This window comes from Oncorhynchus tshawytscha, linkage group LG06, assembly GCF_018296145.1.
Source record: "Oncorhynchus tshawytscha isolate Ot180627B linkage group LG06, Otsh_v2.0, whole genome shotgun sequence".
NCBI classification, from domain to species: domain Eukaryota; kingdom Metazoa; phylum Chordata; class Actinopteri; order Salmoniformes; family Salmonidae; genus Oncorhynchus; species Oncorhynchus tshawytscha.
The window spans coordinates 10,064,911-10,091,790 of record NC_056434.1 but is presented as its reverse complement, the minus strand read 5'-3'; the positions used below and the strand labels follow the sequence as shown (position 1 = coordinate 10,091,790).

The 26,880-nt window shown below is 45.7% G+C and overlaps 1 protein-coding gene across 1 annotated transcript in view; it reads left to right on the top strand.

Moving 5' to 3' along the window:
• LOC112237332 (receptor-type tyrosine-protein phosphatase S-like) overlaps window positions 1-26,880 on the top strand; it is a 481,675-nt gene that overhangs the window by 185,518 nt on the left and 269,277 nt on the right. The window contains 1 exon segment of the mRNA XM_042322948.1: window positions 5,444-5,622. Within this exon segment, the coding sequence (XP_042178882.1) occupies window positions 5,526-5,622 (97 nt within the window). The 5' untranslated portion in view covers window positions 5,444-5,525.

The window sequence follows — 26,880 nt, the reverse complement described above, 5'->3', positions numbered from 1 at the left end:
GCCTCTCCCTTTGGTTCCTTCCCTATATATGCCTCTCCCTTTGGTTCCTTCCCCATATATGCCTCTCCCTTTGGTTCCTTCCCTATATATGCCTCTCCCTTTGGTTCCTTCCCCATATATGCAACTCCCTTTGGTTCCTTCCCTATATATGCCACTCCCTTTGGTTCCTTCCCTATATATGTCACTCCCTTTGTTTCCTTCCCTATATATGTCACTCCCTTTGGTTCCTTCCCTATATATGTCACCCCCTTTGGTTCCTTCCCCATATATGCCTCTCCCTTTGGTTCCTTCCCCATATATGCCTCTCCCTTTGGTTCCTTCCCCATATATGCCTCTCCCTTTGGTTCCTTCCCTATATATGCCTCTCCCTTTGGTTCCTTCCCTATATATGCCTCTCCCTTTGGTTCCTTCCCCATATATGCCTCTCCCTTTGGTTCCTTCCCCATATATGCCTCTCCCTTTGGTTCCTTCCCCATATATGCCTCTCCCTTTGGTTCCTTCCCCATATATGCCTCTCCCTTTGGTTCCTTCCCCATATATGCAACTCCCTTTGGTTCCTTCCCTATATATGCCACTCCCTTTGTTTCCTTCCCTATATATGTCACTCCCTTTGGTTCCTTCCCTATATATGTCACCCCCTTTGGTTCCTTCCCCAGGCATTATTGTTTCAGTTTCATGTCTGTGCGTTGTTCGTGTTTCTTGCTTTGTATTATGGCTTAATTTATTTATTAAATGATTCACTCCCTGAACTTGCTTCCTGACTTCCAGTCACACGTCACATGCCCTTTAATATGAATTCACTCATTTGTAAATTGCTCTGGATTAGAGCTTCTGCTAAATGACTCAAATGTGAACATGTAAAACCTTTTATATAGTCCCCTTTATCTGGCAGACGGTGGGAATTAGCTGATGCTGTCTATCCAGTATGCTTGTATTTGCCTTGATAGATTGGCGTCCATGAGGTAGTCTAGTCTAGGCTCTGAGTTCTTGTGAGAAGGGAGAAAGAGAGAGAGATGGGACAAACTGGTAGTACTTTAGCCCTGAGTGATTTATTAAAGGGCTAGTGGAAACAAGGGATTGTCTGCGGTTTTGTCTTTAGACCTGTGGCACTCAAGCATAGCAGATATTTATCACTCTGTAGAGCCATTTAGGACCACTGTCAAGTCCACAGCCTCACAGCCTGTTGCTAAGTGTCAGCACTGGCCACAATTTCCTGTGTTGATTGGTCCAATTGGTTGAACACTTTAGGACCACTTCCTGCTTGTTTTCCAGTGACCCTGACGTTTCATAACAATCACTACTAGTGCTCTGTTCAACCACAGGTCTGTATCTCCTACTACCGAACTTCATAACCATACAGTAGACTTACTAAAGACACACACACACACAAGCATTATGCTGGCCTCCACAAAGTGTAGACCCATCTCAGAGTCTCTCAGACTCCCCATCATGGCAGGTCCATCTTCTGCTTAACACAACACTCTCTGTTACCCCAATACTCTCGCTTATGTTTCCAGCTTCAACAGTACAGTAATACCTTACAATACAAAACAATACACACAAATCCACAAAATAAAAATAATGGAATTAAGAAATATAGAAATATTAGAACGAGCAATGTCAGAGGCTGGAATATAAATCTATATGTACTGTATATGATGGTGTGTATAGACAGTGTATACATAGAAAAGGTGTGTACAGCAGTAGTTATATAAGATGAACCGTGACACTGTTACTAGCCGGCTACCACCTGAAGTGGGTAAAAGAGTATGTAAATAATATTCAAGTGACCAGTGACTCTATGTACCAAGGACAGCAGTCTCTTTTTTATTTTTTATTTAACTAGGCAAGTCAGTTAAGAACAAATTCTTATTTTCAATGATGTCCTAGGAACAGTGGGTTAACTGCATGTTCAGGGGCAGAATGACAGATTTGTACCTTGTCAGCTCGGGAGTTTGAACTTGCAACCTTCCGGTTACTAGTCCAACTCTCTAACCACTAGGCTACCCTGCTGCCCCAAGAGGTGCAGGGTAGAGTACCAGGTGGTAGCCAGCTAGTAACAGTGACTAAAGTTCAGGGTAGTGTACTGGGCGGAGGCCGCCTAGTTTTTGACTCTATTATAGTCTGATGGCCTGGAAGCTGTCTCTTGGTCCCAGCTTGGATGCACCTGTACTGTTTCCATACTGTATTGTACTCTCTCTCTCTCTGTCTCTGTCTCTGTCTCTCTCTGTGTCTCTCTCTGTCTCTGTCTCTCTCTGTATCTCTCTCTCTGTGTGTGTGTCTCTCTCTCTCTGTGTGTCTCTGTCTCTCTGTCTCTCTCTCTGTGTGTCTCTCTCTCTCTGTCTCTCTCTCTCTGTCTCTCTCTGTGTGTGTCTCTCTCTGTGTCTCTGTCTCTCTGTCTCTGTCTCTCTCTCTCTCTCTCTCTCTCTCTCTCTCTCTCTCTCTCTGTGTCTCTGTCTCGCTCTCTCTCACTGTCTGTTTCTCGCTCTCTGTCTCTCTCTCTCTCACTGTCTGTTTCTCGCTCTCCGTCTCTGTGTCTGTCTTTCTCTCTGTCTCTCTCTCTCTGTCTCTCTCTCTCTGTCTGTCTCTCTCTCTCTGTCTCCCCACTCATCTGGGAAAGGCATGTTTTTCTGGCCCCTCAGGCAAAGATTTTTCTCATTAATGTTATTTATTTTTTACATGTGTTTGTGTGTATCCTTGTGTGTATTTCCACGCTGTGCTTTGGCCCCTGCTCTCTTTCTGCATGCCTTGGTCCTCCCCTTCCTCTCTCTACCCATAATGCTCAGCTCCAGGACCAACATGTTAGCATCAATAATGCATAGATTAAGAGGCTCAGCATTTCAGAGAGAGCAGGCCTGACTTTTCCAGAAACAACAGGATCACGGCGGCCATCTTGGCTTCCAAGGTGGTGTGAGGGAATGGGAGGTGTCGAGAGACAGAGGAGAGGCAGTGAAACTGGGTCCAGTTAGGGAAAATATGTAGATCTGATATATGTGGGGAGGGTTGGCGTTGGTCACGTGTGTGTATGTCTGTTAATGGGTCCTGGATTCCTGTCGGCCAGAGGAAAAATTAGGGCTAACAGCCTTCTGAAGCCGGTTACAAAACTCAAGAATTAATTCAGGGACAAAGGACACAAGATTGTCATATGTGCAATAAGCGCTCCTTTATAAATAAAACATGATGTGCACATGGACAAGTTAATATTTTGAAACTACATAATGACTTTTAATCCTCTGCAAAAAAAAAACTATTCTGTGCTACTCAAGGATAAAGGGAAATGCTGTGAATTTTTCAACTAGCAATTAGCGGTTTCCCCTCCACCTGCGTTCGATGAAGCAGTTTACGGCGAGGTTTTATCAATCGATTGGTGTCCATGTGAGCAGCATCTGACTGAAGCACTAGTCATCTCTCTTACATCTTCAGGGGAGGGTGTGGTGTGGCTGCTTTTAGCAGAGATCCCCCCCCACCTGGCCTACTAGACAGATACAGAAACAGTAGGATTCCTCCACTTCCTCCCACCGTTTACATCCAGAACAATGAGGCTGTCACAGCAAACCATCCCCTTGACACTTCTACACTCCCCCTGTTTATCCTCCTCTTTCTCTCTCAATTTCTCTCTCTCTCCAATGACATCACCCGAAGAAAGGAAAACAAACGCATAAGGCCGTTTCAACATGAGAAAGAGAAGAGGAAGGGTGTGTGTGTGTGTGTGTGTGTATCCCTTTGTGTTGAGATGATGAGCTCAGGTTCTGACGGCCTATTGTTGTAGTAAAAGAGCTCTGCTGACTCCTCCCTCCCCAGAGTGTGTGCATGCTTGCTTGCTCGTGTGCGTCTGCCTATGTCTGTGTGTGTGTGTGTGTGTGTGTGTGTGTGTGTGTGTGTGTGTGTGTGTGCGTGTGTGTGTATGTGTGTGCGTGTGTGTGTGTGTGTGGAGGGGCCGTTAGGTGCGTGGAGACTTGGCAGGCGGTGTGGCGTGGTGTCTGGGCTGATGGGTTACACTGTAAGGTAAAGCTGCGAGACACGGCCTGACTGGAGGTGTGTGTTGCAAAAATAATCCTCCCCTTAGCTACGTACACGTGGAATAGACACATCAGGGTTGTCCCACTGGAAGTGGAACACTGACGATTTTGATTGGCATGTGATGCATACAGATGTAGGATCTTAATTTGAGTCAGTTTGCTACAGCAGGAAAATAATCCTGCAGCAACAGGAAATGTTAAGGGAAAAATCTGGTCTGAAATTTGCAAGTGGAAATTGCAAACTTCAGAAGCCTTTTTAAACCTCCAATATGTTACAAGCTTTACATGTCCTGCATTGCATTTTGTGGGCAGTGTGTACATAGACTTCTCTTGAGAGCCAGGTCTGCCTACGGCCTGCCACTCACAGGGCTCGGGTGTTCGACGTGGCAGACATTTCAACGAGTGCCCAATCACAGGGCTCGGGTGTTCGACGTGGCAGACATATCAACGGGTGCCCACTCACAGGGCCTTGCCGCCATGCAAACACAGGGGCTGCGTCCCAAATGGCATCCTAGTCTCTTTAAAATGCACTACTTTTGACCGGGGCCCATTGCTGCCTGAAATATCGCTGGGTACCCCCGTAATTACTCGATGTGCTGATCGAGAGATTAAAGCCCGAAACTAGTTGAGATGTGAAAAGCAGTTGATTAGGATGATATGGTATGAGACCAGCCGTTGTGAGAGTCCCTTCTTGGTCCATGTCACGCTGGTGTGAAGAGATGCTTCTAGTGTCCATGCATATGAGCCTTGTGGACCAGCTAGCACACATCTTTTATTTTACATTTTTAATTGTACCTTTATTTAACCAGGTAGGCTAGTTGAGAACGAGTTCTCATTTACAACTGCGACCTGGCCAAGATAAAGCAAAGCAGTGCGACACAAACAACAACACAGAGTTACACATGGAATAAACAAATGTACAGTCAATAACACAATAGAAAAAAGTCTATATACAGTGTATGCAAATGGCGTAAGGAGGTAAGGCAATAAATAGGCCATAGTAGCGAAGTAATTACAATTTAGCAAATTAACACTGGAGTGATTGATGTACAGATGATGATGTGCAAGTAGAAATACTGGTGTGCAAAAGAGCAAAAAAGTAAATAAAAACAACGCGCCCTACGGGTGGATGTTGTTACCGTGACCAGTGAGCTGAGATCTAATGTGAAAACGTGTGGTGTGGCAATGTGCGCTGAACAACGTGCACAATGGTGACCTTCGTTGAGGCAGAAGACATTTGAACAGTGAAGAGTAGTGTGTTGTATTTAACTGGGATGTGTTGTGACAGCCGTTGAAACAGACTCACTTTTAAAATATTTGAATGCAGAATTGGTGATATCCTCTCATCTCCTCCTTTCCTCTCTTCCCCTCCTCTCCTCTTCCTCACTTCCCCTCCTCCTCTCTTCCTTTCTTCCTCCCGGCAGAGACATCCTGTTTGAAGACCACAGCCTTCTCTTCGTAGGGCCTCGGCACTCCAGCCAGGTCAAAGGTCGCCCCCGGAGCAAGATGGCCGCCGGCGGTCCACCCTGCCTCCGTCTGCCGGCCCTGCTGCCCCTCAGCACTCTGTTGCTCTGTATGCTGCTTACTGGCTTCCATGCCTTATGTGAGTGCCACTCTAATACGTGTGTGTGTGTGTGTGTGTGTGTGTGTGTGTGTGTGTTGTATGTACTGAGCCAGCACAATTTACCTTATATCTCGTTTTTTTCAGTTCAAATGTACTCTGTGTATCACCTCTTTTCTGAATTTGTTTTTACTTTTTGACCTATTTAATATTTATCACTTTTCACTTTTATTTTATGTCACATTGTACACTATATATACAAAAGTGAGAGGATTCGGCTAGGTGTATAGGTGTATTGAATTGGTGTAAGATGTATAGAATCGAGCACACAGCCATTCAGTCTCCATAGGAAAACATTGACAGTAGTATGGCCTAACTTAAGAGCTCAGTGACTTTCAAGCTCACAGAACGGGACCGCCGAGTGCTGAAGCGTGTCCTCGGTTGCAACACTCACTACTGAGTTCCAAACTGCATCTTGAAGAAACATCAGCACAATAGCTGTTTGTCGGGAGCGTCATCAAATGGATTTCCATGGCCAAGCAGCCGGACACAAGCCTAAGATCACCATGCACAATGCCAAGCATCGGCTGGAGTGGTGTAAAGCTCTCCGCCATTGGACTCTGGAGCAGTGAAAACGCGTTCTCTAAAGTGATGAATCACTCTTCACCATCTGGCAGTCTGACGGACAAATCTGAGTTTGGTGGATGCCAGAAGAACGCTACCTGCCCCAATGCATAGTGCCAACTGTAAAGTTAGGTGGAAGAGGAATAATGGTGTGGGGCTGTTTTCAATGGTTCAGGCCAAACGTGTAAGTCAGATAAGAGTGTATGTCTGTTTGCCTCTACACATCCATCTTCTTAGTCTATCTGTGTGTCGTCCCATCTCTCCCCATACCACGGCTTTGCCAAATGACATACCATCCTTTATCTAGTAGTGATGAGGGAAAATACGATACAGTTATAGGTAGCATTAACTAACGTCAACTAGCGCTAGTCGGCTGTACCTGCACAAAACTGTATTTTTCATCCTACAGCTTGTTCTCCATCTTCTTTTTAATAAATAGTGAGCCAATATTTTCAGAACTTTTATTTCCATGACTGATCAAAATTAATTTTCTCGTACTCTCTCATTTCTCTGCAGCAGACATATAGTGAACAATATGTTTGGAACATAAAATTGCAATAAAATAGATGTATCGAATTGCAATACATACAGTTGAAGTCGGAAGTTTACATACACTTACGTTGGAGTCTTTAAAACTCCTTTTTCAACCACTCCACACATTTCTTGTTAACAAACTATAATTTTGGCAAGTCGGTTAGGACATCTACTTGTCCATGACACAAGTCATTTCTTTGTAAACAATTGTTTACAGACAGATTATTTCACTTCTAATTCACTGTATCACAATTCCAGTGGGTCAGAAGTTTACATACACTAAGTTGACTGTGCCTTTAAACAGCTTGGAAAATTCCAGAAAAGAATGTCATGGCTTTAGAAGCTTCTGATAGGCTTATTGACATAATGAACATGAACATACTTTGGTGCAAAAAGTGCAAATCAATCCCAAAACAACAGCAAAGGACCTTGCGAAGATGCTGGAGGAAACAGGTACAAAAGTATCTATATCCACAGTAAAACGAGTCCTATGTCGACATAACCTGAAAGGCCGCTCAGCAAGGAATGTGACATTTCACATTCTTAAAATAAAGTGGTGATCCCAACTGACCTAAGACAGGGAATTTTTACTCTGATTAAATGTCAGGAATTGTGAAAAACTGAGTTTAAATGTATTTGGCTAAGGTGTATGTAAACGTCAGACTTCAACTGTATATAATCAGTACCTAAGTATTGTTAGGATCTGAACAGAGTAAAAACTCACTTGAGATTTCCCCCTTAGGACTTAACCTTCGCAGGAACCACCCTGCTCAGGCTTACCTTCCAGGACTTACCCTAAATTAAATAATTACCCATAAATCCAAGACCGGTCGTAACACAGTGCGACTGCTGAATAAGCTCAGGCTTTCTAGGTCCATATCCTATCGTTTGTATTCAGCCTATGACGCTCATCTCCCCAAGATGTCAGAATGAGTAGTAACAGGTGTAGGAACTGTGCCTACCTTGTTTTTGGTTCTGTCTCCTGCTCCACTGATTTGAACTCTCAAGTTCGACTGTAAATCGTGGTGAATCCTGCCGACAACGCCAATAATAAGGTTCTGAACAAACAGAGTAAAAACTCACGGACGACTAGAAAAAGCTCAAACCAAGTTTATTCAACCACTGGGTCATACAGCTGCAAAGACAACATACAAGTCACAGAAGCACATATTTTATATCTTCCAAATAGGCAGTGTCACCTCCTTGCATGTCTAAGATAACCAATCCTTCTTTTGTGTTAGGCAGAAACATAGTAGATTCCTCTTCCTGGTATTGTCATGGCCCTGCCTAACTCTAGGACCCTCATGGGTGTGGAAGTGAGAATGTATTTGTGAGATAGGACTGTAATCAGATGTTCTTCAATGTGGGCCCCTGTGGCCCCTCTTCCAGCTGTATCGAGTACATTTTCACATCCCTCATGGTCCCGGTTCCTGGCCTGCCTTATCAAGAACTGAAACTAGACTGTTACCCTTTGCCTCCCTCCTTAGGAGCATTCATATTGAACAATATATTTGAACAGAATATGAACTTTCTACACTTCCCCTTTTCTCACTCAGTAACTTTCCACACACCAAGTTCCTCTTTACACTTCATTGACCCTGGTCTGATCAATCGGAATCCACGCTTCAAGACTGTTTTGATCACTCGGACTGGGATATGTTCAGAGTAGTTTCAGAAAATAATTGTGACACATATACCGATACAGTGAATGAGTTTATCAGGAAGTGCATAGAAGATGTTGTACTCACTGTGACTGTTAAAACCTACCCCAACCAGAAACTGTGGATAGATGGGAGCATTCGTGCAAGAAAGCGCGAACCACCACATTTTACCAGGGTATGAAGACTGGGAATATGGAAGAATACAAACAGTGTAGTTATTCCCTCCACAAAGCAATCAAGCAGACTAAACCAATCAATCAATCAAATGTATTTATAAAGTCCTTCTTACATCAGCTGATGTCACAAAGAAACCCAGCCTAAAACCCCAAACAGCAAGCAATGCAGGTGTAGAAGCACGGTGGCTCGGGAAAAAACTCCCTAGAGAGGCCGGAACCTAGAGAGTAACCAGGCTATGATGGGTGGCCAGTCCTCTTCTGGCTGTGCCGGGTGGAGATTATAACAGAACATGGCCACGATGTTCATATGTTCATAGATGACCAGCAGGGTCAAATAATAATAATCACAGTGGTTGTAGTGGGTGTAACAGATCAGCACCTCAGGAGTAAATGTCAGTTGGCTTTTCATAGCCAATCATTCAGAGTATCTCTACCGCTCCTGCTGTCTCTAGAGAGTTGAAAACAGCAGGTCTGGGATAGGTAGCACGTCCGGTGAACAGGTCAGGGTTCCATAGCCGCAGGCAGAACAGTTGACACTGGAGCAGCAGCACGACCAGGTGAACTGTTGACAGCAAGGAGTCATCAGGCTAGGTAGTCCTGAGGCATGGTCCTAGGGCTCATGTCCTCTGAGAGAAAGAAAGAGAGAATTAAAGAGAGCATACTTAAATTCACACAGGACACCGGATAAGACAGGAGAAATACTCCAGATATAACAGACTGGACCTAGCCCCCCAACACATAAACTACTGCAGCATAAATACTGGAGGCTGAGACAGGAGGGGTCGGGAGGCACTGTGGCCCCGGACAGGGCCGGGCCAAACAGGCAGGATATAACCCAAACCACAGGGCCAAACAGGCAGGATATAACCCAAACCACTTTGACAAAGCACAGCCCCCACACCACTAAACGGATATCTTCAACCGCCAACTTACCATCCTGAGACAAGGCCGAGTATAGCCCACGAAGATCTCCCTCACGGCAGGAACCCAAGAGGGGGTGCCAACCCGGACAGGAAGATCACGTCAGTGACTCAACCCACTCAAGTGATGCACCCCTCCTAGGGATGGCATGAAAGAGCACCAGTAAGCCAGTGACTCAGCCCCTGTAATAGGGTTAGAGGTAGAGAATCCCAGTGGAGAGAGGGGAACCGGCCAGGCAGAGACAGCAAGGCCGGTTCATTGCTCCAGTGCCTTTCCGTTCACGTTCACACTCCTGGGCCAGACTACACTCAATCATAGGACCTACTGAAGAGATAAGTCTTCAATAAAGACTTAAAGATTGAGACCGAATCTGCGTCTCTCACATGGATAGGCAGACCATTCCATAAAAATCAAGCTCTATAGGAGAAAGCCCTCCCTTCAGTTTAGAAATTCTAGGGACAGTAAGGAGGCCTGTTGATTTACAGTTGATTTGTCAAAACCATCTACAGAGACAAACTGATAGCTTTCCGACAGATAAGATCTAAACCAGGCCAGAACTTGTCCGGCTAGACCAATTTGGGTTTTCAATCTCTCCAAAATAATGTAGTGATCGATGGTATCAAAAGCAACACTAAGGTCTAGGAGCACGAGGACAGAAGCAGAGCCTCGGTCTGATGCCATTAAAAGGTAATTTACCACCTTCACAAGTGCACTCTCAGTGCTATGATAGTACAGGGACAATGGTGGCCATCTTGAATCATGTGGGGACAACAGACTGGGATAGGGAGAGTCCGTATGGGGACAAAGTTGAGTACAGTTCAACGGCTCAGACACAAGACGTATGTGGCAGGGTCTACAGACAATGACGGACACCGACGTCTTCCTTCCGGACAGGCTGAACACCGTCTTCGCTCGTTTTTGAGGATAATACAGTGCCACTGACACGACCTGCTATCAGGGACTGTGAGCTCTCTTTCTCCGTGGCCGACGTGAGTAGAACATTTAAACGTGTTAACCCTCGCTTGGTTTCCGGCCTAGCCGCTTCCTCAAAGCATGCGCAGACCAGCTGGTGGTGTGTTTACAGATATATTCAATCTCTCCCTATCCCAGTCTGTTGTCCCCACATGCTTCAAGATTGCCACCATTGTCCCTGTATATCTAAGAAAGCAAAGGTAATTTAACTAAATGAATATTGCCCCGTAACACTCACTTCTGTCTTCATGAAGTGCTTACCGCCCCAATAGATCCACAGTCGATGCAATCACCACCTCACTGCACACTGCCATGTCCCATATGGACAAGAGGCATACCTATGTAAGAATGCTGCCCTGTGCAACTGCGTCCTGGCCTTCCTGACGGTTCACCCCCAGGTGCTGAATGTAGGAAACAAATCAAATCAAAGCAAATTTTATTTGTCACATGGTTAGCAGATGTTAATGCGAGTGTAGCGAAATGCTTGTGCTTCTAGTTCCGACAATGCAGTAGTAACCAACAAGTAGTCTAGCTAACAATTCCAAAACTTCTACCTTATAGTAGTAGTAGTAACACCTCCTCTTCGCTGATCCTCAACACTGGGGCCCCACAAGGGTGCGTGCTCAGCCCCCTTCTGTACTCCCTGTTCACCCATGACTGCGTGGCCAAGCACGCCTCCAACTCAATCATCAAGTTTGCAGACGACACAGCAGTAGTAGGCTTGATTACCCACAACAATGAAACAGTCTACAAGCCTCTAGGAGTGTGGTGCCAGGATAATAACCTCTCATTCAACGTCAACAAAACTAAGGAGATTATCGTGGACTTCAGGAAACAGCAGAGGGAGCACCCACCTATCCACATCGATGGGACTGCAGTAGAGAAGGTGGAAAGCTTCAAGTTCCTCGATGAACACATCACTGACAAGCTGAAATGGTCCACCCACTCAGACAGTGTGGTGAAGAAGGCACAACAGCACCTCTTCATCCTCAGGAGGCTAAAGAAATTTGGCTTAACACCTAAAACCCTCACAAACTTTTACAGATGCACAGTTGAGAGCATCCTGTCGGGCTCTATCACCGCCTGGTACGGCAACTGCAACTGCAACGCCCACAACCACAAAGCTCTCCAGAGGGTGGTGCGGTCTGCCCAATGCATTACCGGAGGCAAACTTCTCGCCCTCCAGGACACTTACAGCACCCAATGCCATATGAATGCCAAAAATATTGTCAATGACGTCAACCACCTGAGCCACTGTCTGTTCACCCCGCTATCATCCAAAAGGCGAGGTCAGTACAGGTGCATCAAAGCTGGGACAGAGAGACTGAAAAACAGCTTCTATCTCAAGGCAATCAGACTGCTAAACAGCCATCACTAGCACATCACAGGTGGCTGCCTATAGACATAGATTAGGAATCACTGGGCAATTTTAGAAATGGATCTCCAGCCACTTAAATAATGTTTCTATATCTAGCATTACTCATCTCATATATATAAACTGCAGTCTATACTATTCTAATGTATCTTAGTCACTTTAAATGTGTGTAAATATTGCATCACCCATCTCATATGATTAAAATGTATTTTTTATTTTATTTTTATTTCACCTTTATTTAACCAGGTAGGCTAGTTGAGAACAAGTTCTCATTTGCAACTGCGACCTGGCCAAGTTAAAGCATAGCAGTAGCTACACCCGCAATAAACATCTGTTAATTAAATACGTGTATGTGACCAATACATTTGATTTGATTTGACATTTAACATATAGTGTATATTCCTTATGCATATACAGTAATCTGTACATTCTAGTATGGTAACAATAATAACTATTTCGAGCTAAACTCCAACAGTATGGTGATAATATTGTGAGGTCCCTGGCAATTCCCATCCCTACTATATAGTGCACTACTCAAAAGTAGTGCACTACTCAAAAGACCTACCCCATCTCTTCTCCTATTACGAACGTCGTCGGCTCTCTTATCCCACAGCTCCCAGTTCAGATTTGTTCTGTACCATTTTCCGCTAAATTGGATTTATAGACGCATTAGGAAAACAAAACATAGGGAGTGCAGAGAGAAATAAAATAGGGAGAGATGGAGGGAGAGATGGAGGGAGAAGAGAGAGTACCTTCCTTGCGGTTCACAGTGTATAAATCCAGTCGAATCAGTGTATGGCTGAGAGGGCCTACTTAAGTGTGTGTGTGTGACTGCATGACAATGGGTCACTCTGCTCCTTTCCTCCCACCTTTCTCTCTCCTTTTCCATCTTTCCCCTGTCTCCTCCTGATGTCCTATCTTTCCCCTGTCTCCTCCTGATGTCCTATCTTTCCCCTGTCTCCTCCTGATGTCCTATCTTTCCCCTGTCTCCTCCTGATGTCCTATCTTTCCTCTGTCTCCTCCTAATGTCCCCACTGTCTCCTCCTAATCTCCCATCTTTCTACTGTCTCCTCCTAATCTCCCATTTTTCCCCTGTCTCCTCATCTCCCATCTTTCCCCTGTCTCCTCCTCATCTCCCCACTGTCTCCTCCTAACATCCCCACTGTCTCCTCCTAATCTTTCCACTGTCTCCTCCTCATCTCCCATCTTTCCCCCGTCTCCTCCTAATCTTCCATATTTCCTCTCTCCTAATCTTCCATATTTCCCCTGTCTCCTCCTAATGTCCCATCTTTCCCCTGTCTTCTCCAAATCTTCCATCTTTCCCATCTCCTCCTAATCCCCCATCTTTCCTCTGTCTAGTCCTAATCTCCCCACTGTCTCCTCCTAAAATCCCCACTTCTCTCCTCCTAATGTCCCATATTTCCCCTTTCTGCTCCTAATCTCCCATATTTCACCTGTCTCCTCCTAATCTCCCATTTTTCCTGTCTCCTCCTAATCTCCCATCTTTCCCCTGTCTCCTCCTAATCTCCCATCTTTCCCCTGTCTCGTCCTAATCTCCCATATTTCCCCTGTCTCCTCCTAATCTCCCATCTTTCCTCTGTCTCCTCCTAATCTCCCATCTTTCCCCTATCCCTTTCTGGGATATGTGGGATGCTAGTGTCCCACCTGGCCAAAAGCCAGGGAAAATGCAGAGCGCCAAATTCAAATATATTACTATAAAATCTAACTTTCATTAAATCACACATGCAAGATAGCAAAAGAAAGCTACACTTGTTGTGAATCCAGCCAACATGTCAGATTTCAAAAGGGTTTTTCGGCAAAAGCAAATGATGCTATTATCTGAGGATAGCACCTCCGTAACCAAGAGAGAGAGAGCATATTTCAACCCTGCAGGCGCGACACAAGATGTAGAAATAAAAATATAATTCATGCCTTACCTTTGACGAACTTCTTTTGTTGGCACTCCTATATGTCCCATAAACATCACAAATGGTCCTTTTTGTTTGATTAATTCCGTCGATATATATCCTAAATGTCCATTTATTTGGCGCGTTATATCCAGAAAAACACCGGTTCCAACTTGAGCAACGTGACGACAAAATATCTCAAAAGTTACCTGTAAACTTTGCCAAAACATTTCAAACTATTTTTGTAATACAACTTTGGGTATTTTTTTTACGTAAATAATCGCTAAAATTGAAGACGGGATGATCTGTGTTCAATACAGGAAGAAAGCAAACTGAAACATGCTTTCTGGTCACGTGCCTCTATCTAACAGTACACTTCAAGTGACCCTCGTTCAAGATGGCCGTACTTCTTCATTACACAAAGGAATAACCTCAACCAATTTCTAAAGACTGTTGACATCCAGTGGAAGCGGTAGGAACTGCAAGAAGGTCCCTTAGAAATCTGGATTCCCAATGAAAACCCATTGAAAAGAGAGTGACCTCAAACAAAAAGAATCTGAATGGTTTGTCCTCGGGGTTTCGCCTGCTAAATAGGTTCTGTTATACTCACAGACATGATTCAAACAGTTTTAGAAACTTCAGAGTGCTTTCTATCCAAATCTAATAATATGCATATCTTATAATATCATATAATACTAATAATATGCATATCTTATCTTCTGGGGATGAGTAGCAGGAAGTTGAATTTGGGCATGCATTTCATCCAGACGTGAAAATACTACCCCCTGTCACCAATAAATTAATCTCCCATTTTTCTCGTCTCCTCCTATTCTCCCATCTTTCCCCTGTCTCCTCCTATTCTCCCATCTTTCCCCTGTCTCATCTTCATCTCCCATCTTTTCTTTCCTCTATACTCTGTGCAGTTTAAATAACAGGGAGAGAAGCTCACACACACAATCACACACCGCCTCCGTCAACCCAAAGCTCTAAACACTCTCCCCACAAAGCCCCCAGCCACCGGGCTCACCGGCCTCCCTTGTGTTCCTGTTTGCAATAAACAGTACCACACGTACAAACTCACACACACACCATCCATCCATCTTTCTGTCTCTCTCTCTGTCATTCCCTTCTTTCTCACTCTCTCCACTTCCATCCTCCCAATGCTTTTTGGTTCCATGCACCTGTGGGCTTTATGTCTGATAAACGTGATGCTGCATGCACACACACAAGCATACGCATGCACACACAAACACACCAGATTTGCCCAGGGCAGTCATCCAATCATATTTTCTCCCACCTGCTCATCATGATGGGACAAAGTGCCCCCCATTAGTCTCTCTCTCTCTCTCTCTCTCTCTCTCTCTCTCTCTCTCTCTCTCTCTCTCTCTCTCTCTCTCTCAGTGCTTTATTGGCATGGGAAACATATGTTAACATTGTCAAAGCAAGTGAAGTAGATAATAAACAAAAGTGAAATGAACAATAAAAAGTAACAGCAAACTTTACACACACAAAAGTTCCACAATAACAAATACATTTCAAAAGTCATATTATGTACAAATAGTTCAAGTACAAAAGGGAAAATAAATAAACATAAATATGGGTTGAATATACAATGGTGTTTGTTTTCTTGTGGCAACAGGTCACAATTCTTGTTGCTGTGATGGCAGACTGTGTTATTTCACCATGTAGATATGTGGCAGGAGGTTAGGAAGTGCAGCTCAGTTTCCAACTCATTTTGTGGGCAGTGTGCACATAGCCTTGCTATTGAGAACAGCTGCCGTAGGCAGACCTGGCTCTCAAGAGAAGACAGGCTATGTTCATTGTCTGTAAATAGTCAAAGATTTCCTTAAGTTTGGGTCAGTCACAGTCTACATATACACTGCTCAAAAAAATAAAGGGAACACTTAAACAACACAATGTAACTCAAAGTCAATCACACTTCTGTGAAATCAAACTGTCCACTTAGGAAGCAACACTGATTGACAATAAATGTCACATGCTGTTGTGCAAATGGAATAGACAACAGGTGAAAATTATAGGCAATTAGCAAGACACCCCCAATAAAGGAGTGGTTCTGCAGGTGTTGACCACAGACCACTTCTCAGTTCCTATGCTTCCTGGCTGATGTTTTGGTCACTTTTGAATGCTGGCGGTGCTTTCGCTCTAGTGGTAGCATGAGACGGAGTCTACAACCCACACAAGTGGCTCAGGTAGTGCAGCTCATTCAGGATGGCACATCAATGCGAGCTGTGGCGAGAAGGTTTGCTGTGTCTGTCAGTGTAGTGTCCAGAGCATGGAGGCACTACCGGGAGACAGGCCAGTACATCAGGAGACGTGGAGGAGGCCGTAGGAGGGCAACAACCCAGAAGCAGGACCGCTACCTCTGCCTTTGTGCAAGGAGGAGCAGGAGGAGCACTGCCAGAGCCCTGCAAAATGACCTCCAGCAGGCCACAAATGTGCATGTGTCTGCTCAAACGGTCAGAAACAGACTCCATGAGGGTGGTATGAGGGCCCGACGTCTACAGGTGGGGGTTGTGCTTACAGCCCAACACCGTGCAGGACGTTTGGCATTTGCCAGAGAACACCAAGATTGGCAAATTCGCCACTGGCGCCCTGTGCTCTTCACAGATGAAAGCAGGTTCACACTGAGCACATGTGACAGACGTGACAGTCTGGAGACGCCGTGGAGAACGTTCTGCTGCGTGCAACATCCTCCAGCATGACCGGTTTGGCAGTGGGTCAGTCATGGTGTGGGGTGGCATTTCTTTGGGGGGCCGCACAGCCCTCCATGTGCTCGCCAGAGGTAGCATGACTGCCATTAGGTACCGAGATGAGATCCTCAGACCCCTTGTGAGACCATATGCTGGTGCGGTTGGCCCTGGGTTCCTCCTAATGCAAGACAATGCTTGACCTCATGTGGCTGGAGTGTGTCAGCAGTTCCTGCAAGAGGAAGGCATTGATGCTATGGACTGGCCCGCCCTTTTCCCCAGACCTGAATCCAATTGAGCACATCTGGGACATCATGTCTCGCTCCATCCACCAACACCACGTTGCACCACAGACTGTCCAGGAGTTGGCGAATGCTTTAGTCCAGGTCTGGAAGGAGATCCCTCAGGAGACCATCCGCCACCTCATCAGGAGCATGCCCAGGCGTTGTAGGGAGGTCATACAGGCACGTGGAGGCCACACACACACTACTGAGCCTCATTTTGACTTGTTTTAAGGACATTACATCAAAGTTGGATCAGCCTGTAGAGTGGTTTTCCACTTTAATTTGGAGTGTGACTCCAAATCCAGACCTCCATGGGTTGATACATTTGATTTCCATTGATAATTTTTGTGTGATTTTGTTGTCAGCACATTCAACTATGTAAAGAAAAAAGTATTTAATAAGAATATTTCATTCATTCAGATCTAGGATGTGTTATTTTAGTGTTCCCTTTATTTTTTTGAGCAGTGTATTTTGTACCAATTGAGAACTTTGGTCTAATTCCCTGAGATCTGGACCTTCTCTGGAAAATCATTTTTGTATTTTTAGGATTTACTGCCAGGGCCCAGGTCTGGCAGTACTGCTCTAGCAGGTCCAGGCTCTGCTGTAGGCCATGTGCTGTGGGTGACAGCAGGCACAGGTCATCTGCGAAAGAGCTGGCATTTAACCTCTGAATTGAACACCAGGGGCTGAGGATTTTTCTAGAATAGTGGCCAATTCGTTGATGTAAATATTGAAGAGCGCAGGGCTCAGATTGAAACGCTGGCGAAGGCCCCACCCCTCGTTAACCTTTCTGGCGCAGGCGTTCTGCTAGCAACCCACCTCGACAACATCCGGTGAAATTGCAGAGCGCCAATTTCAAAATACAGAAATAGTCATAATAAACATTCGTAAAAAATACAGGTGTTATACATCGGTTTAAAGATTAACTTCTTGTTAATCCAGACGCTTTGATAGATTTCAAAAAGGCTTTACGGTGGAAGCATACCATGTGATTATCTGAGGACAGCGCCCCGCTTGCAAAAGCATACAAATATTTTACAAGGAATTAAAGGAATTACAAAAGCCAGAAATAGCGATAAAATGAATCACTTACCTTTGAAGATTTTCATATGGTTGCAGTCACAAGAGTCCCAGCTACACAATAAATGTTTGTTTTGTTCGATAAAGTCCCTCTTTATATCCCAAAAACTCAGATGTGTTGGAGCATTTTGTTCAGTAATCCACTGGCTCAAAGGATTCAATTGAAAATACCCACATCAAAAAAAATCCCACTTCCTGGATTAATTTTCCTCAGGTTTTCGCCTGCCATATCAGTTCTGTTATACTCACAGACATTATTTTAACAGTTTTCTATCTAGAGTGTTTTCTATCCAAATCTACCAAATATATGCATATCCTAGCTTCTGGGCCTGAGTAACAAGCAGTTTACTTTGGGCATACTCCTCATCCAGATGTCGAAATACTGCCCCCAAGCCATAAGAAGTTATAGAATTATGTTATTTTCTTCCCATTTTTGAGGCTGCATGTATTGCGATATGTTTTACCCCCTACACCACCTTTAATAACTTTGTAGAACAATCCTGTATGCCAGATAGAATCAAATGCTTTTTGGGAAGTCAAGTTCATTTTTTATTTATTTTTTGGTTTATTTATCAGGATGTGTAGGATGTAAATATTATCGGATGTGTAATGTTTTGGTATAAATCCAATTTGGATTTTACTAAAGACATTGTTCGTATTAAGGAAGTATAGAACTCTTACATTTATCATACTACAGAAAACCTTCCCCAGGTTACTGCTCACACAAATGCCTCTGTAATTATTAGGGTCAAATTTATGATTCCTTGATTCCAGATGTCAGGGAATAACCTACATTTAGGACCAAATGGTGTCCACATCACCAACAGACTAACATGGTCCAAGCACACCATGACAGTCGGGAAGCGTTCACAACAAAAACCTTTTCCCCCTCAGGGGAGAAAATATTTGGCATGGGTCCTCAGATCCTCAAAAGGTTCTACAGCTGCACCATCGAGAGCATCCTGACTGTTTGCATCACTGCCTGGTATGGCAACTGCTCGGGTCTCCGACCGCAAGGCACTACAGAGGGTAGTGCGAACGGCCCAGTACCTCACTGGGGCCAAGCTTCCTGCCATCCAAGACCTCTATACCAGGCGGTGTCAGAGGAAGGCCCTGAAAATTGTCAAAGACTCCAGCCACCCTAGTCATAGACTGTTCTCTCTGCTACCACACGGCAAGCAGTAACGGAGCGACAAGTCTAAATCCAAGAGGCTTCTAAACAGCTTCAACCACCAAGCCATAAGACTCCTGAACATCTAGTCAAATGGCTACTCAGACTATTTGGATTGCCCCGCCCCCTCCACACCACTGCCACTCTCTGTTGTCATCTATGCATAGTCACTTTAATTAACTCTACCTACATGTACATACTACCTCAACTAACCGGTGCCCCTGCACATTGACTCTGTACCGGCACCCCCCTGTATATATTGTTATTGTTTACTGCGGCTCTTTAATGACTTGTTACTTTTATTTCATATTCTTTGAAACTGCACTGTTGGTTAGAGGCTCGTAAGTAAGCATTTCACTGTAAGGTCTACACCTGTTGTATTCGGCGCATGTGACTAATACAATTTGATTTGATTTGAAATTAAACAGTTTTAATATAGCCAATTGAAATCTTGCACTAGTGAATCTGAGCATATCATTTAGAATGCTATCATGCTTTTTCTTTATTTTGAGGGCCTGACGTTTCTTATAGAGCTTCTGGTCAGTAATTGGAGAGTCCAATGGATTTGATTTGTTCTTCATAGCTTTATCTAATCCATTCAACTTCTCATGAATTTGGCATTGTTCTGCGTTTGCAACAATTTGAATGGTGTTGTAGAGTGTTTTATGGGCTGTCCATATGTCTCTATTTTGTATCGCTAATTCCTCTAGTTTCTATTTATAAAAATTGAAAAAATTGAAATGGTTTGTGTTTATGGACTCAGTTAGTGTCAGTTGCTTGCTGTTGTACTGGGCTTTATTGGTTCTGAGTGTACATTTATAGAGTGTTAAATGAAGGCTATAGAGCATTGAAGGCTTAATTCACCATTATCTGTGCTTTTTTACTGATAATTTTACTATCTGTATCAAATCTGTATCAAAGCTTCTTTTGCCATTTTCCTGAATATATTGTTGTTTTTTTACTTCTAGATTGGTGCGTTCTTTGCTGTGAGTGGATTTGGTATCCAGAAAGTTATCTAAGAGTGTTTGGATTTTTTGGTAACTGGTTGCTTTCTGGTATTCTTCTGTGCTGTTTTGGGCCCATCTGTATGCATTTCTGATCTTGTACAGCTTACTGAGCTGTGAATGTGTGGTTGTTTCCATGTCTGTTCTTTTGAGAAACAAGGTTAATTTCGCCGTTATCAGACAGGTGTTAGTGGCTTGACGGTGAATGAGCTGAAGAGAAAGGGTCAATGTCTGTAATCATACTGTGCTGTAGCCAAGAGGTGACCAATAGGTGAATCTCAGAGTTCCCCCTAACCTACAATTGACAAAGTACAGACCCTTCAACAGAGCTGCAACAGACCCATTCCGTTTTTGTTGATGTTGTTGTCACTGTTTTTTCTATGGGGGAGATGAAGATAGTTAGAAACAGTATGGCCTGCAATAAAGCTGTCCCCTCGTGTGCTCATTAGATCAGGTAGTGTTCCTTTGCTCGCATTTGTGCCCCCATAGATGAGCACATTTCCCTGGACCTAGAAATGGCACATCCTCAAGGGTGGGGAGTATCTCCTCTGAGTAATATTGGTATTCTGAGGGGGGGATATACATTGCGCAAAGGAACACATACTTTTCTGTCAGTACAAAGTCATTTTTTCAGTTTGAACCAAATGTGATATTTATCCATTTTGAGGGGATCAATTATATTTAATAAATCTATCTACCCCATGGTAATAAATCTAGCTACCCCGTGGTAATAAATCTAGCTACCCCGTGGTAATAAATCTAGTTACCCCATGGTAATCTAGCTACCCCGTGGTAATAAATCTAGCTAACCTGTGGTAATAAATCTATCTACCCCGTCGTAATCTAGCTACCCCATGGTAATAAATCTAGCTAACCTGTGGTAATAAATCTAGCTAATCTGTGGTAGTAAATCTAACTACCCAGTGGTAATACATCTAGCTAACCTGTGGTAATCTAGCTAACCTGTGGTAATAAATCTAGCTAACCTGTGGTAGTAAATCTAGCTAACCTGTGGTAATAAATCTAGCTAACCTGTGGTAATAAATCTAGCTAACCTGTGGTAATAAATCTAGCTACACTGTGGTAATAACGCATCGGTTGTTATCATTCTGTGATCGGTATCACTCTTGTATCACTCTGTGTGTATATGTGAGAAAGAGAGTGTGTGTGTGTGTGTGTGTGTGTGTGTGTGTGTGTGTGTGTGTGTGTGTGTGTGTGTGTGTGTGCAATCCCCTGCTAACAGCCTTGTTGTGAAAGGATCATAGTGCTCCCTCATTTTCTAAATTGCCTGTGTACAAGAGATGGGCAGGATTGTAGGGTCACCTGGCAAAGCAAGGGGTCACTCCTCTTGATTGACCAATCACAAGTTTTGCTCCTCGTTTTTGCCCTCTGATTTCAGAGAAATGCCAATACTTGGAGGCATCTATGTCACGAATCCCGTTTCCTGAGTCTGTTTTTTGCCTGTGTTCTGTCCTGGAGTGTTTTTTCCGGCATCCTGGAAGGCACCCTGTCTGGTTGCCGGGCAATGTAGCCAGTTGGGAGTTCTGATTACCCGCACCTGTATCCCATCAGCTATCTGCACACCTGGTCCTGATCATCATCTCTCCTCTTCATAAGCCCGGACCTGACATCCATTCCCTGCCGGATCGTTAGCCATGAACAGTATGTTGTGCCAGAGTATCAGCCTCAAGTTGGATAGAATTTGTTTTGTTGTTTTTTACGTATTGCTTGCCTTAAACTTACCTCCGTTTGTTCTGTCTTCAGTTACTCACCCGGATCATTTACCCCATTCCCGCCTGGTCGTCGGGATTCCGCTACCCCATTGGATCCACCTATTTACTCCCATCAACTCACCACCGCTGCCCGCTACGCCACCTGGATATATCTACCCATTCACATTCACTTGTAAATAAATACTCACCTTCTTCCTACTCTCCTTGTCCTGGTCTGCTTCTGGGTTCGATTTTGAAAGAACGTGACAGAACGATCCGGCCAAGGATGAACCCAGCGGACCTGGACTCCGTTTGCCATGCCATTACCCAGCAGGAGAAGATGTTGGGACAACACAACACGGCGCTACACGAGATAGCAGGTTCAATCCGGAACTTATCGGATCGATTAACGAGTATCCAGGATCAGCTCAGGTTGCCGGCGGATCATCCACCACCTGTTTCACCCATATCACCTGCCGATTCGGGAGCAGGTTCCTTCCGTGAGCCCAAGGTTCCGACACCGGAGAAGTACGAGGGAGATCTGGGAGGATGCCGTTCATTTCTTTTACAGTGTGGGTTAGTTTTTGATCTGCAGCCCTACTCTTACACCACAGATAAAGCTAGGATAGCTTTTGTTATTGAGCTGCTGCGTGGTAGAGCTCTGGAATGGGCTTCAGCTGTTTGGGAACGACGGGACACATGCATGACGTCATACCAGGGTTTCACGGGAGATATGAGAAAGCTTTTTGACCATCCAGTCTGAGGTAAGGACGCAGCTAAACGTTTGTTCTCTCTTCGCCAAGGAGCTCGCAGTGTGGCAGACTTTGTGATAGAATTCAGGACATTGGCTGTGGAGAGTGGTTGGAATGAGGAATCACTACAAGCAGTTTTTTACCAGGGGTTGTCGGAGCAACTCAAGGACGAGCTGATCTCCTATCCAGAGCCTAGTGACCTAGATAGTTTGGTCACTTTATCTATTCGGGTAGATAATAGAGTCCGAGAGAGAAGGAGGGAGAAGCAGTGGGGCCCATCCAATCAATCAGCAACTCGGTTACCATTCGGTTCAGGAAGTGAACCAGAACGTATTGATCGTTATTTCCCACACAGGATTAGTGGAGGGGTCTTGCCACCAGATCCTGAACCAATGCAAGTGGGGCGACACGGGCTAACTAAGGAGGAGCGCCAACGTAGACGTGAGACCAACAGCTGTCTCTACTGTGGTAGCTCGGGACATTACATCTCCGCTTGTCCATAGCGCCCGTTAAACTGCCCGGCTCGCTAGTTTTGGGAGGAATTTTAGCGAGCCAGTTTCAACCTCTCAAGAATCCTGTCAGACCCCGTTTTCCTGCGACCCTTATGAATAAGGATCAGAGCTTAGAGATGAACGCTTTTATCGATTCAGGTGCCGATGGCAGCTTTATTGATGCCGACTTGGTGGAACAGCTGGGGCTTTCCAAGGAGCAATTGCCGGAAGCCATTGAAGCAACCACTCTGAACGGCAGTAGTCTGGCACGGATTACTATGAGGACTGAACCGGTTAAGATGTTGTTGTCGGGGAATCATTCAGAGTTTATCTCCTTCTTCATTCTGTCCTCGCCCCATGTTCCTCTGGTTCTTGGTTACCCCTGGCTGAAGGAACACAATCCCTCGTTTGATTGGGTGACGGGTAAGGTAACTAGTTGGAGCATTGATTGTCATGCTAACTGCCTTAGGACTGCCTGTTCTCCTTCCGTTTCCAGTCAGGTCAGTGACTCTGCTCCTCCTGATTTGTCCCTGGTTCCAGAAACATATCACGAGTTGGGTGAAGTATTCAGTAAACAGAAGGCTCTGTCCCTTCCTCCCCACCGACCTTATGACTGTGCGATTAATCTGTTTCCTGGAGCCGCCTTTCCCAAGGGACGGTTATACAGTATCTCTCGACCTGAACGTGAGGCCTTGGAGACCTACATCAAGGAGTCTCTAGCTACAGGTCTCATTCGGCCCTCGTCATCACCTCTGGGAGCAGGATTTTTTTTTGTGAGCAAGAAGGATGGCTCTCTTTGACCTTGTATTGATTATCGGGGTTTGAATGATATTACGGTCAAGAACAAGTATCCCCTGCCCTCGATGAGCTCGGCTTTCGATTCTTTACAGGGTGCTACGGTTTTTACGAAGCTTGATTTACGTAATGCTTATCATTTGGTTCGGATCAAAGAGGGGGGGGAGTGGTTGACTGGGTTCAATACTCCGATGGTACATTTTGAGTACCAGGTGATGCCGTTTGGACTGACCAACGCTCCTGCTGTGTTCCAAAGTATGGTGAATGACGTTCTGAGAGATATGATTGGTATTTTCGTGTTCGTTTACCTGGATGATATCCTCATCTTCTCGAAGGAACTTTCTAGCCACGTTCAGCATGTCAAGCAGGTCCTGCAGCGGTTATTGGAGAACCGTCTGTTCGTGAAGGCTGAGAAGTGCGATTTTCACGCCCACACGACGTCCTTCCTCGGGTACATCATCTCCAGGGGAGAGATCAAGATGGACCAAGAGAAGGTTCGGGCGGTTCGGGATTGGGTCAAGCCCGGTACGAGATTGCAGCTCCAGAGATTCCTGGGGTTTGCACATTTTTATCGGAGGTTTATCCGTGATTACAGCCGGGTGGCCGCCCCTTTAACTGTACTGACGTCTTGCACCAGAAAGTTCTGTTGGTCTCCTGAGACAGACCGAGCATTTCTAGATTTGAAGAGCCGATTCACCAACGCCCCGATTCTCTCTCAACCTGACACTTCCCGTCAGTTCGTTGTGGAGGTGGATGCGTCTGATGTGGGGGTGGGCGCCATCCTGTCCCAGCGTAGCTCCACTGACGGTAAACTCCATCCCTGCGCCTTCTACTCTTGTCGTCTTTCTCCAGCTGAAAGAAACTACGATGTGGGTAACCGGGAGCTTCTCGCTGTGAAGCTTGCCTTGGAGGAGTGGCGTCACTGGTTGGAGGGAGCGGAGCAACCGTTTGTGGTCTGGACTGACCACAAGAATCTGGCTTACGTGCAATCGGCTAAACGTCTCAACTCCCGTCAGGCCCGGTGGGCTTTGTTTTTTGGACGCTTCAATTTTTCCCTGACGTTCCGACCTGGGTCGAAGAACGGGAAGGCGGACGCCCTGTCCCGGATGTTCTCCAAGACGGAGGAGAGTGGGGCCAAGACTGAGACGATTCTTCCCTAGAACGTTGTTGTGGAAGCCGTTACATGGAGGGTTGAGGAGGAGGTGATGGCGGCTCTTCGGACACAGCCCGGGCCCGATAACGGTCCACCCGGTCGGTTGTTCGTGCCTGAGTCGGTTCGTTCTGCTGTCCTTCAGTGGTCCCACGCCAACAAGATAGCTTGTCACCCTGGTGTTGCTCGGACTATGGCGCTACTGCGCAGACGATTTTGGTGGCCTGCCATGGGAGAAGATACCCGGAGGTTTGTTGCCGCTTGTCCTGTTTGTGCGCAGAATAAGAGTACCAATCGGGCCAGCTCTGGGCTTCTTCACCCCCTACCTATTCCCCGGCGACCTTGGTCGCATCTGGCCCTAGATTTTGTCACGGGGTTGCCCTCTTCTGTTGGTAACACGGTTATTCTGACCATTGTGGATAGATTCAGCAAGTTTGCCCACTTTGTTCCCCTCTCCAAGCTGCCTTCTGCCACTGAGACGTCCGAGATCCTGGTTAGGGAGGTGTTCAGGGTCCACGGGTTGCCCTGTGACATTGTTTCTGACCATGGTCCTCAGTTTACCTCTGCTGTCTGGAAATCCTTCTGTTTGGCCATTGGAGCTGCAGTCAGTCTCACATCTGGATTTCACCCCCAATCTAATGGTCAGGTGGAGAGAGCCAACCAGAAGATGGAGTCCACGCTGCGCTGTCTTGTTTCCTCTGATCCCACCTCTTGGTCCTCTCAATTACCCTGGGTCGAGTATGCTCATAATACTCTCCCTTCATCTGCCACTGGGATGTCTCCCTTCCAGTGCCTGTACGGTTACCAACCTCCCTTGTTTCCTTCTCAGGAGCGGGATCTCTCGGTTCCTTCTGTCCAGACCCACATTCGTCGTTGCCACCGCACCTGGCATCGGGCCAGGTAGGCCCTCCTTAAGGTTTCTGACCGGTATCAGATCCAGGCGAATCGTCGTCGTATTCCTGCCCCCGCTTATACCGTCGGAGATAGGGTTTGGTTGGCTACACGGGATCTTCCTCTACGGACTGAGTCGAGGAAACTGTCACCGAAGTTCATTGGTCCGTTTGAAGTGGAGAAGATCATTAATCCTGTTGTGGTCCGACTCAAGTTGCCTGCTACACTAAGAGTACATCCCACCTTTCATGTCTCCTGCCTCAAGCCGGTTCTCCTCAGTCCTCTGTTGCCCCCTCCTCCTCGTCCTCCTCGGATGATCGGAGGTGGTCCTGTCTACACGGTGCGCCGCATCATGGACTCCAGACGGCGGGGTCGAGGTTTCCAGTATTTAGTGGATTGGGAAGGATATGGCCCTGAGGAGAGAAGTTGGATTCCTCGGCGTCAGATCCTTGACGATGACCTGCTTCGTGACTTTTACCGCCTCCACCCTGGCGCTCCGGGTAGTCCGCCCGGTGGCGTTCGTCGGAGGGGGGGGTACTTTCACGAATCCCGTTTCCTGAGTCTGTTTTTTGCCTGTGTTCTGTCCTGGAGTGTTTTTTCCGGCGTCCTGGAACGCACCCTGTCTGGTTGCCGGGCAATGTAGCCAGTTGGGAGTTCTGATTACCCGCACCTGTATCCCATCAGCTATCTGCACACCTGGTCCTGATCATCTCTCCTCTTCATAAGCCCGGAACTGACATCCATTCCCTGCCGGATCGTTAGCCATGAACAGTATGTTGTGCCAGAGTATCAGCCTCAAGTTGGATAGAATTTGTTTTGTTGTTTTTTACGTATTGCTTGCCTTAAACTTACCTCCGTTTGTTCTGTCTTCAGTTACTCACCCGGATCATTTACCCCATTCCCGCCTGGTCGTCGGAGGATTCCGCTACCCCATTGGATCCACCTATTTACTCCCATCAACTCACCACCGCTGCCCGCTACGCCACCTGGATATATCTACCCATTCACATTCACTTGTAAATAAATACTCACCTTCTTCCTACTCTCCTTGTCCTGGTCTGCTTCTGGGTTCGATTTTGAAAGAACGTGACA